This window comes from Centroberyx affinis, unplaced genomic scaffold (assembly GCF_046629955.1).
Source record: "Centroberyx affinis isolate AG114_WGS23_722 - 3 ecotype Tasmania unplaced genomic scaffold, CSIRO-AGI_Caff_v1 ptg000760l_1, whole genome shotgun sequence".
NCBI lineage: Eukaryota > Metazoa > Chordata > Actinopteri > Beryciformes > Berycidae > Centroberyx > Centroberyx affinis.
Genome location: NW_027279372.1, coordinates 23192 through 34770, shown reverse-complemented (window position 1 = coordinate 34770; position 11579 = coordinate 23192). Strand labels below are relative to the sequence as shown.

General features: G+C 40.1%; 1 protein-coding gene across 1 annotated transcript; it reads left to right on the top strand.

Moving 5' to 3' along the window:
• Positions 1 to 3195: 3195 nt before the first annotated feature.
• On the top strand, positions 3196 to 10311 carry LOC139644623 (sterile alpha motif domain-containing protein 9-like). Its single transcript, XM_071520059.1, has 2 exons — positions 3196 to 3222; positions 5352 to 10311. The coding sequence occupies exons 1-2, from the start codon at positions 3196 to 3198 to the stop codon at positions 10119 to 10121; spliced, it is 4797 nt and encodes a 1598-aa protein (XP_071376160.1). The 3' UTR covers positions 10122 to 10311.
• Positions 10312 to 11579: the final 1268 nt, after the last annotated feature.

The window sequence follows — 11579 nt, the reverse complement described above, 5'->3', positions numbered from 1 at the left end:
GGCTAAAGTAAGCAACTACAGAATGATCAAACAAGCTAATGGCTAAGTGAGCAAATGGAAAATGTCTGTTTTAGTGGATGTGCTTTTAAAATAAAAGCATGATGGCAACAAACATAGAAATTACAGTTAGGCTAGAGTACAAATTAGAGCAGTTTTTCATTACCCAAACAGACAATCTCTTGTTACCTAAATCATGAACTTGTTCGCCGATGCTTTTCTGACAAATCATATATTATCAAGATATGGCTGTGATACTTGTGGCAGATAGCTGGAAGATCCAAATATGAATCAGATTTATCGGAATTGCTGTACAGTTTGTTAAAAATGCTTTTGTTTTAACCTGAAACTGGTTCCTTTCAGTCCGGTTGCAACACACTGTGTGATGAAGGATTGGAAGCGCTTGATTGTAATGCTGGGACTGCCCTCCATTGCAGATGAGCGCTGTCTAAGTTCGACAAAGTACATCTAAATCCGATACAACTCCATCTAAGTCTACAAAGGACAGCTAAACCTGACACAAGTCCACCTAAATTTGCCAAATAGATCTACGAATGACAAAAGCGGCTCAGGATGTGCTAAAATGGCCACTGTACTACAGGTCCTGCATGCACAAAATCAAAACCAAAACCAAAACAAATCAGACGATGACGTATAAATCCAACAATAAAAAAATGGTTGGTGAATAATCTATGATGGTTGATTGCATTGTGCTTACCTGTCTTAAAGCTAGGGTAGGTAACTTTTCATTGGTTTAAACTCGCGGACCGTTCATATCAATCCAATCTGAACACATCTGGCTTACCACCTCCATCAATCAGGAATGGTTCATGGGAGATTTGGAGGCGGGATTTGGTTTTAGCAGGGAGGGAGCGGGGAGATGTTAACATTCTAATAGAGTTCCTTCTCTAATGCTAGTAATCCCTCCACTTCCTGAATGGAGGGATTACTACCCAACCAGATATAATAAAATAATTAGTGTGCATGTAAATATACAGAATGTTATATAACAACTTACTTGTTGTCTCCTCTGTCGAGCCTTCTTCTTCTGAGACTGCTGCACCCTCTCCCCCAGGTTCTGAGGCAGCACAGATGTGTAGTTCCTTCTGACTGCTTCGTAGTAGGTTGCACATGATACTGGGAAAAATACAAAATCACAATAACAATGCAGGCAGAACCTTTGTAATTTCATAATTTAAATGTGGTTAGATTGATAGCCCCAAAAGAAAACAACAAATGAGAGCACTCACGGGCACTGCTCGGCATGTGAAATAGGGGTTATGCCCAACTTACTTCCGCATTCTGTTAAAACGGATTTACTAGTTTCCGGTTCAGTTTCGCTTTACCGAAAGCTACCAGCTACGTGTGGATATAGTGGTGTTTTATTCACAGTGTCTTCGGAAGCTGCCAAATATGAGCATTTCCAATGTATATCTTATATGCAAGTTGACCTCCATGACTCCCACGACCGAACTGGATAAAGGGTTTAAGCTGTACGCTTCTTCATACATCTGGCGACTGAGGGCAGCTATGTACTAGCTAGCCAGCTAGTTATTTAGCTAGCTCACTGCTTAACACTGTTGTTAAGAGAATCTCACCCAGCAAGTGTCTGATTAATGATTGCTGTATGTGTAGATACCTACATAATCACGTTGTCGTTTTATTTTCACCAGTGTCAAACAGAGACAGGCTGACTGGTGAAATCGGTATCAGGGCAGCTAAATATAATATATAATAAAAAATAAAATGACAACGTGATTATGTAGGCATCTACACATAGCAATCATTAATCAGAAGCTTGCTAGGGTGAGACTCTCTTAACAACAGTGTTAGGTAGTGAGCTAGCTAGATAACTAGCTGGCTAGCTAGCAGACAGCTACCCTCATAGTCACAGATGTATGAAAAAGCATACAGCTTAAACTCTTTATCCAGTTTTGGAGTCTTGGAGGTCAAACTGCATATATGATGTACATAGGACATGCTCATCTTTGGCAGCTCCCGAAGACGCCGTGAATAAAACACAACGCTATATCCACATGTAGCTGCTACAACAACAAGCTTTCGGTAAAACTGAACTGGAAACTAGTAAATCTGTTTTAACAGAATGCGGAAGTAAGCTGGGCATAACGCCTATTGATTCACCACTCCAAACCTTACAACTCCATCTGCTTTCATTAAATTTAAGTAGTGCATTATCATCCAGAGTGGACAATTATAATAACATCAAAATGTACTTTTATTCCCAAATTATGAACCCAGCTTACATTTTATGAGTGCCTCAGGAACATCCAGGCTCTTTTTGACTTCTCCAATGATGCCGTAACTGCCACATTGTATGGGGATCTGGAGCTGAAAAGGACATTGGCATGGAAATAAATTATCTGGGGATGCCCCTCATGTACAATAAAAATGTACAAGAACCAGCTTCTTGACTTCCTATAATATTTCATACCTTTCGGATGGATTAAAACGCCTTTGATTTTCCTCTGAATTATGGAGGCGCCTCACCATGTCCTGTAACATTCAAGATATGATTAAATTATAAAATCATAAGTCATAGCTATTCTATACACTGTTGTATAAAAACAAATTTACACTTGAGGCCATGTGTCCAGTGGTCAAATCATAACCATGAGGTTACAATAGCAGTCTCTCTCTCTCTCTCTGTAACGGCCCACGGTCAAATCACTGGAATATGGCCAAATCATATTCCATAAACGCCACCCGTGTTTTACAATTGTTAGTGTCATGTTTTACATGCCAGAGTAGCTGTAGATGGCCGATGTAAAACATATCTTAGCGTTCCCTTTTTAAATAATGCCATCAAAAACGGCTGCGGCTCGCCAGAGTAAACGGCTTCCTGCAAGCCAAATAGCACACTTGTATAGCGGAAAACTACGCTGAACTCCACTGAAACGGCTTCCTTTGTCGTTGTTAATAGTAGAAACAAATGCATGGCCAATTCACAACTCGACCCGAAAGATTTGTAGAAAATAACATATTCTATCAAGTAATTAATTAATCTGCTTTAGTTGCTTGTAAACAGATTGATATTACCGATAAATTGACAGATTTAAATTTGGCGCCTTAATTTACAACAGCATACCACACCACTGTCAATGCATTATTACACATAAAAAGCTCCCTGGTCGACCTAAATCCTTTAAACAAATCATTAAATCATTAAAAAAAAAATCTATGAACAAGCAAGTTGGGGTTGAGCTAGTTATGCATAAGCTTGGCTGGCGCTACCGTTAAGCTAGCCTTTTAGTGGTAGGAGTTTGGCTAGCGCACCTAGCAACTAAATTAACAGATTTTTAAACGAATAAAGTCGATACGGTAGCTGTACAAACACGGTAACCTTGGCCTACTGACTTACCGGTGACTTGCCGCAACTTTCGGCGATCGATCGGGCTTGCTTCAGTGGCCTTCTCTGATGTTCTGTCCTGTTCTGCCTCCCCAGCAGGTGCTCCCTTCAAAACAGTCCCACTGTCTGCGTTGCACTGCTTCAGAATGGCGATGACGCGGTGAAAAGGACAATAAATCGACATTTTCAGTGGTTGCTTTTTCTGTGTTCTAATAATTTTTATGAAATATATATGGTGTAAATAATTTTACGTTACCTTTTCATGACTGTCAAACAACAGCAAGATCATTCAAATGTTTTTCTTGAAGTCTCAAAATGATAGCATGAACCCTCTCTTGAACGGACGTTTGCACTGAAGTTTGTTAGCTTGTTAGCATTTTGTGACTTCCAGAAAATAAACATTTTAATGATGATGCAGGTCTTTGATAACCGTGAAAAGGTAACGACACGTTATTTACACCGTATACATTTCACATAAATTATCAGAATACAGAAAAAGCAGCCACAGAAAATGTCGATGTTGTACTGCACGTTGTGGGCGTGGCCTGTTTGAAACGTCACAGGGCCTGTTTCGAACACATTTTTGGGGGGCTTTGCCGTGGATCATCGGCTACATTCCATTCCAAATCCCATCAATCTGCCGTACAAAGTGTGTGGACATTTCTGGTTCCTGAAATTCCCAGGTATCTAAACTGATAGCTGGGGCACGGGAGTAGACTGACCTGGAAATGTCCGTATACCCACAATGGAATAATCGGAAGTATCTGGGACCTGAAATCCCAGGGTATTTTAAGTGGACGGACGTGTGCTGGGATATGCAGCTCTTGACACGCTGAAGTAGAATATTTCCGTTTACCCCCGTAAATTTGAAATTTCACGGGAATATACAGAATGTGAATTTTCCCAGAAATGTGTATTTTCATCCAGTGAGATGTATAACAATGTGTCCAAGACTTTACAATGTTATGTTATTTTATTCTATTTAATTTTTCAGTTACTGTAGTGTGTTTTGCTTCATTAAATAATTGTTCATAGGTATGGGAGTGACTAGATTGGATAAAAACATTGGATTATATGTTGCATTATAAGTGTAATCTCTTTTCTGTGTGCAGGAATGTGAGATCTCATGGAACACAATTGGCTGTTGGAGGGGCACAAGCAAAAATGGTATGTTAAAGCCTCTGGTTTATATCATTTATAGTAATTACCAGAGGCGGGGACTGGAGTCACATGACTTGGACTCAAGTCAGACTCAAGTCACAATTTTAATTGCTTGAGACCTGACTTGATGAATGAAGAGAAGACTTGAGACTTGGTTCTGGTGACTTGAGACTTGACTTTGACTTGTACTTTGATGACTTGAAAAGGTTTCTAAAGTCTTGACTTGAGATCTTGTTTGTGTAAATGACTTAGATTGAAAGTGATGAGATCTGTTCTACCAAACGACTGAATTTAAATTGTTTTATGAATTTGTATGGAATGATTGCATTGCAATGATGGCATTTATTGAAGTTGTAACTGATTATAGAAATCAAACTCATGATGCTCTTACCAGGTTTTTATCCTATTAAAATGATATTGAAAAGTCCTAGATATTTATTTTTCTTTAAGATATGAAATTGATGCTGGGCTCTTGATTTGTTCTGACTAAATGTAGAACAGCACTACATTTAGACTTGAGACTTGACATTAATGGCATGGACTTGACTTGCACTTGACTTGGTAATCTACATTTATACTTGGGACTTGAATTGAGATTGTGCCTAACTTGGGACTTGAGCAAAATTGACTTGGTCACACCTCTGGTAATTACGAATTGGGCAACAATGAGCAGGACATGATTTATCCTGTAACTTAATAATGTATCCTGTTATGCAACAATTACCAGACTGTTAATACTGTTATAAATGCACAAACATTTATTTTCCTTTATTTTTTACCACTGGGTGTGCAGAGAGGAAATGACCTTGATGAATTCCCGCTAAAGATTGAGGACTGGACCAAGGAGCATGTGAAAGATTGGCTGATCATGAGACTTCGAGTACCAGAGCGAATTGCACAGACACTCTATGACCAAGAGACATCAGGAGCTTGCTTGGTCTCCTTTGAGAAACAAGACCTGTTAGATTTAGGTGTGCCACCTGCGCCGGCAATCCAAATCATACGACAAGTTGAGAAGTTGAGGAGGCAATCCGAGACAAGAGCAGGTGACAGGGCAAGCACAGAGAGGTGGGAGGTGTCAGGAAATCTTGATGAATCAATGGAGACTGAAACAGTGTCATCGGACTCTGGAATTCAAAGTCTAAGCTCCACAATGTTGAAAATACAGACAATGACACATAAAATCAAATCTGTAACTGATGAGAAGACAACAGATGACAAGAGATTACATAGAGAAAATACTGAGGACACAACATCTCTACACCTGAGGAGGCCAATATGTCTGACCCGGCCCTTTGACAAAAGCGACCCATCCTTCATTTACACACAAAATGACATTCTTCCTCCTGTAGCCGGTCCAAGCAATCTCCTTGACCCTGTGCATGAGTATCAGCTTCTGCCAAACACAGAGGAGGCCAGTGAAAGAGAAATCCTTTACGAATTCACAAAAGAAGTATTTTGTTTTGCTGCAAGCTGCATGAATTCACGCACCAATGGTACTATTCATTTTGGAGTGAATAACCAGGCAGGACAGGCATATGGTCAGGTAATTGGGCACAAGGTCACCTCTTTCAGCAAATATAATGAGGCATTTGAATCATGTCTGAGCGAGCACTTTGAAGAACACAGAAATGTTGCCAGAGCATGCATCAGACCTCCTAAATTCTTCCAAGTTCAATGTCAAGATGGAACAACTTCAGACAAATGTGTGATTGAGGTTGATGTAGTTCCAACATATTCAGAGACACAAGAGAAAGTTTTCTATACTTTCTTAAATATTGCATCAACACAGAAGGAGCAACAGTGCAAAACTGAATGTCTGTTTGTCCGGGATGGCCCCAGGGCAATCAACATTTTAGCAGATCCTAATCCCCGCATAGTCCAGGAGAAGATAAAAAGTATGATTGAAGAAGTAAAATGTTGGGCATCAGCACGCAGGTCAGCAGAGGAGAGAGATGAAAAGCATCTCAGTCAAGGCCACCAGGGCCAAAGGCTCAAACAATTGATAACTCGTGGAAGAGACACTTTGGAGAACTCCCTTCAAGTCATTGTTGTTACCAACAAATGTCATTCAAGCCAACTGGAGCACTTGGGTTTTCTGAAAGAGATGAAGTTGCTTGCAGTACTTGATTTTGACCCAGAGTCTGATGTCGATGGAACGTGCAGTTTTTACCGAAAGGATCGCATAGCTAATCTGCACTACCCACGGATGTACATCACCCAGGACAGTGTATCAACTGTCATTGGAAAGCTGAATCTGTTTAAGCAAACAAGTTGGGTCTTCTGCAATGGACGGGTGAATGAGGAGAGTGAGATGGACAAACCATTAACAACTAGTGAATGGCTGAAGAAACGCTCTGGAGATATCAACAACATGATTTCATTTCTCTGCAATCCAGATCTGCTTTCTAAGGATGGACTGCTGGTGGTCTTCATTCTTCACTCAGCCATCACTGACATCTCAAGCCCTATTATGGAGACCTTCTGTGCAATTTATCGCACATTAGAAGGGGATGACAATATGCTTTGCATATGCAAAGACTCTACTGTGTTTAGCCAATGGAAGCAAATCATAGAGACTCGCTGTAAAGTGGACATCACCAGTAAATGCATCTATGAACTGAGTCTCAATGAAATCAATAGCACCATCCAAAAGCTGAAAGAGCCTCAAACACGGTCTTCTAGGAGATACCTGCCATCCTCAGGCTCAAGCTCAGTCCTCCTGACAAAAAGGGATGAGGAGCTGATGACTGATCTGGACATATTAAGTGAAAATGAATGTGAGAACACAGAAATTGAAACAATGGAGTCTTTCCAGGAGTTCAAGAAGAAAACAGAGGAGGACTTTTACAGAGGAGGACAAGTTACATGGTGGAACTTTTACCTTTCGGAGAGGCCAGGCTGCCTGCCATTCATCATACGAGACACATACATTGAGCTATTTGACCTCATCACTCCCGTAGGGGGCTACACATCTCCATGTGTCATGATTAATCTTTTTCATCACCCGGGTTGTGGGGGAACAACTCTAGCAATGCATGTTCTTTGGAGCTTGAGGAGGAAATTCAGATGTGCTGTTGTGAAAAACAACATGGCATCGAATAGTGAAATTGCAATCCAAGTCACAAACCTGCTGACTTGTGGCAAACAGGAGCAGTCAGACTACACACCTGTTCTCCTCTTGGTGGACAACTGGTATGATGTAGAGTACCTAAAGCAGTGCATCCTGAGTGTGGGGAGTGAAAGAAAGCGACATAATCTAATGGTAATCATACTGAACTGTGAGAGAGCCCACTTCCCTAAAGAGAGCTCCAGGAATAGCCGGATTGCAAATGTGTTCATCAGCAACAAGCTGTCCACCAACGAGCAGAGTTTGTTTTCTAAGAAACTAAGACAACTTAAGGATTTCCATGAAGAACCTGAAACGTTCTATGCCTTCATGATCATGACCAATAATTTCAGTGAGAGCTACATCAAGAATCTGGTGAGCAACATTGTTAAAGCTCTGGACACAACTACCAAACAAGGAAAGCTGTTCTCCTTCTTAGCTTTGCTGAACACTTATGTCAATGGATCCTACATGTCACTCTCTCTGTGTGAAGAGTTAGTGGGTATAAGGAATGCCCTGTGGAAGAGAGAAACGTTTGAAGAAAAAATGAATCCATATTCCACACTGCTGATCAATTTCAGGGTTGAAGAGCATGGCACATATCAAGCAGTACGGTTCTTACACCAAGAGATTGCCAGAAACTGTCTTGATGTCCTTGAACTCTCTCTGGCTGAGATAACAATCGACCTGTTGCACTGTAACTGTCTCTACAAATCATGCATGGGAAAGGATATCCTGGTCCAAAACATCCAAAGTATGCTGATCACACGTCACAGAAAAGAACAGGGAGATGACAAAGACACATTGTTCTCTCCTTTGATTGAGGCTATACATAAGGAGGGATCTGACAAAAGGGAGGGATATGACAAAATCAAAGAAGTCTTAGAAAGAGCAACAGTCAGATTTGACAAAAGTGCAACATTGCCGCAAGCATTGGCAAGACATTTCTACCTGAAAGAGAAAGACTTTAAATCTGCCCTCCAGTGGGCCAAGGATGCACAAGGGAAGAATTCTAATTCCTACATTGCAGACACAGTCGGACAGGTGTACAAGAGCCACCTCAAAAAGGAAATTGAGCAATCTGAGGATCTAACTCCTGAAGCACTTGACACTTGCCTAAAATTAGCATTCAGTGCCATAAATGCATTCAGGGATTCACAGGAACTAGCCAAGAGGGATGAACCAATAGATCCATTTGATCTGCGCAGCAGAAAGAGACACAGGTCCTACAATACATCAGGCTATGTAGGAGAGACAGAAGTCATGATGATCCTTTTTGAGGTTATTCAACGCATTCCTCTTTTCAGTGTCAGTGACAGACGTAAGAAGGATAAAATGCTACAATTCCTCAAAGGTCACCTCCCAGTGAACAAGTTTCATGAAATCAGCGACACAACCATTAAGCAGTTTGTCACTGTCCTGGCAGACCATGAGAGATTTCTGGTCTCTCTGAAGCCAAGGCTGAAGGAAATTTTCAGTTTCTTTGAGAACTACTTCACATACCTAAAGCCTAGGTCATTTGAGAGGGAAACAGCAGATGACAGAAACAAACGCAAGGTGTCAGAGTACTTTAAAAAGTATGTACAGATATTCTGTATTTCAGAACAGGAAAAGGCATCTGAAAAAGCCAACAACCCCAAGCTGAGTCTACGTCAGGAGATAGCGGATCAGAGGAACTATCTGGAACTAAAACGAGCTGACTCATTTGCTGGGCTCCTGCAGTGTTTGAATGACAAAAGTGGAGTGGAAATTGAGCACATTTTGAATAAGTGGCAGTTTGTATTTGACAACTCACCCTCTAAGTACACGTCAGACACGGTCAACTTCATCCTGGCAAACATTGTTCTTCACAGCATCAAGCCCACCTCCAAATTGCTGAAAAAATATGAGGAGTTGGTTTACCTTCTCAATGAGGAGCTGCAAAATGAGGGGACTCATTCAAAAATTACAGAGCTGTACTACCTCTCTATGCTGCTCATGTGGCCTACAAAAGACCACAGGCTTGAAGAGTTAGTAACATACAAAAATATCCATACCTATGTCACATCAGTCAAGAAATCCTTTCATCGACGCTTCTCCTACATGTTTCTAGCAAGAACCGCCATTGCTCACTTCTACCTTGGGAAATCCAAGGGACTGAAGCGAATAGTTTCAAAGGGGAAGCTTGATCAACTTGTGATCTCTGCTTCAAAGCAGCAAGCTTCTGCCAGTGGCTCAACTGGCCAACCACGTAACCTGCACCATCTCTGGCAGAGTGGTGCAGTATGGAAAGAGCCAGAGGTCCAAAGGATGTTGCTACGGGTCAAAGGAAAATCAGAAAACAGCGACATTTATGTTCATTATGGTGGCAACCTTAAAATGCTTGTGCGTCCCGTATACCTGGGTGGTGTACGCAGTGGTTACAGCCAGGAGGAAGTGTCCTTCTACCTTGGATTCAGCATGGAAGGTCCTGTGGCCTATGATATTAGGTATGAAAATGACCCATGAGCACATTTCCTCACTGCAGATGTAAACAGTGGTTTACATACATGCATTGACATACAGGGGATGGACAAAAGATTTTAACGTTGAAGTAAATACCGTAAAAATAAACCACTAACTCTCAAATAGTGTGCTGATCTTTAACAGTAACCAGGGAGTGTGTATGCATAAATAAAGGCTGGACCCAAATGAAAACTGGGTTAAAAAAAAATGGCAGAATTACCAGAAAGAAATTCTAAATTCATAATAGCTTAAGTATCATTAAAATTACTAAAATACCACAAAATATATTACCAGAAAGAGATGTTGCAGGTAGCGGAACACATTTACATGTTTATCTTGTTGCCATAGATACAGGTACTGGTGCAGAAGCCATTAAAATCGTTACCAGACATAACTCCACTGCTTGGAGCACCATACAGCATTGCTTCTGTTTGCAAGGCTGATGTAGCTGTAGTAATGGTAGTATCTGACATCAATTGCCTATACCAGTAATATTTTTAGGAAACAGGCCTAAAGAGGGAATTGTATGATTTTTTTTTTTTTGACAGAATACCAGCAAATTCTCACTTTTTTTTTACATGAATCTGAATTCATAATCATACTCATACTGTACCTGTATCATCTACTATTGGATTTTGTCCGCTCATGTTGTTTAACTGTATTGTATATGGTTTTTGTCACAATGATGCTTTTAACTATTGTATGTTATATTATTCTAGAATGCCTAACAACATCAGGCAAAGGGACTGCCGATGAAAACTAGCCTTTGGCTTACTCGGGTACTTTTACATTTGTTTGAATGTTAATTAATGTACATTGTCCCTTTTCAACAAAAAAAAATTGAAATTGAAAATTGAAGGAGCACTGCAAAAACTAAACGATTATTTAAGGTGGTATGGGGGACACTCTTGAAAATCATGACAACATATGCCAAACTGCTTTTAATTTTCTATTTAGCCTACTTATTATTAATTATATTAACAAATCATTGTTTACAATATTATGTTTATGTTATGCTAAATGTTTCTGTTTCAAATTAAGGTTTGGGATAGCCATACATTTGTGCTTAATTCATCTTGTCATCAACTGTCATTTTGCTTCTATGTTTAATAATGCAAAAATAATTATTTGTGTTTTTTCTTCAAAATGACACTATGGCAGACGTATTGCATTTTTCATGCACAACATCTGCTCTTGAGGAAAACACTTGCAGGTTTCAGGTCTGAATGCAGCAGCTCTTCACATACATCTCAATGTCTGGGAAACCTCACCGCAGAACTACAACTGCTGAAATAGCTCTATTACCATTTATTATTCAGTGAGATCTGATTATTTCTGCATGCATTTTTGGTATTAAATCAGACTTATCTGTACCTGAATCATAGTCTTCCTGAGTGTATATTTCAAATTCATTATGAAAGTTTGTTGCATATTTTCAATGGTATCAAAGTTATACAATGT

What these genes read in the sequence shown, in the direction of transcription:
- LOC139644623 (XM_071520059.1), top strand. Translation starts at nt 3,196, where the DNA reads ATGAACAAGCAAGTTGGGGTTGAGCTA. An exon ending in AGCAAGTTGGGGTTGAGCTA is followed by an intron (nt 3,223 to 5,351) that starts GTTATGCATAAG and finishes TTCCCGCTAAAG; the next exon opens with ATTGAGGACTGGACCAAGGA.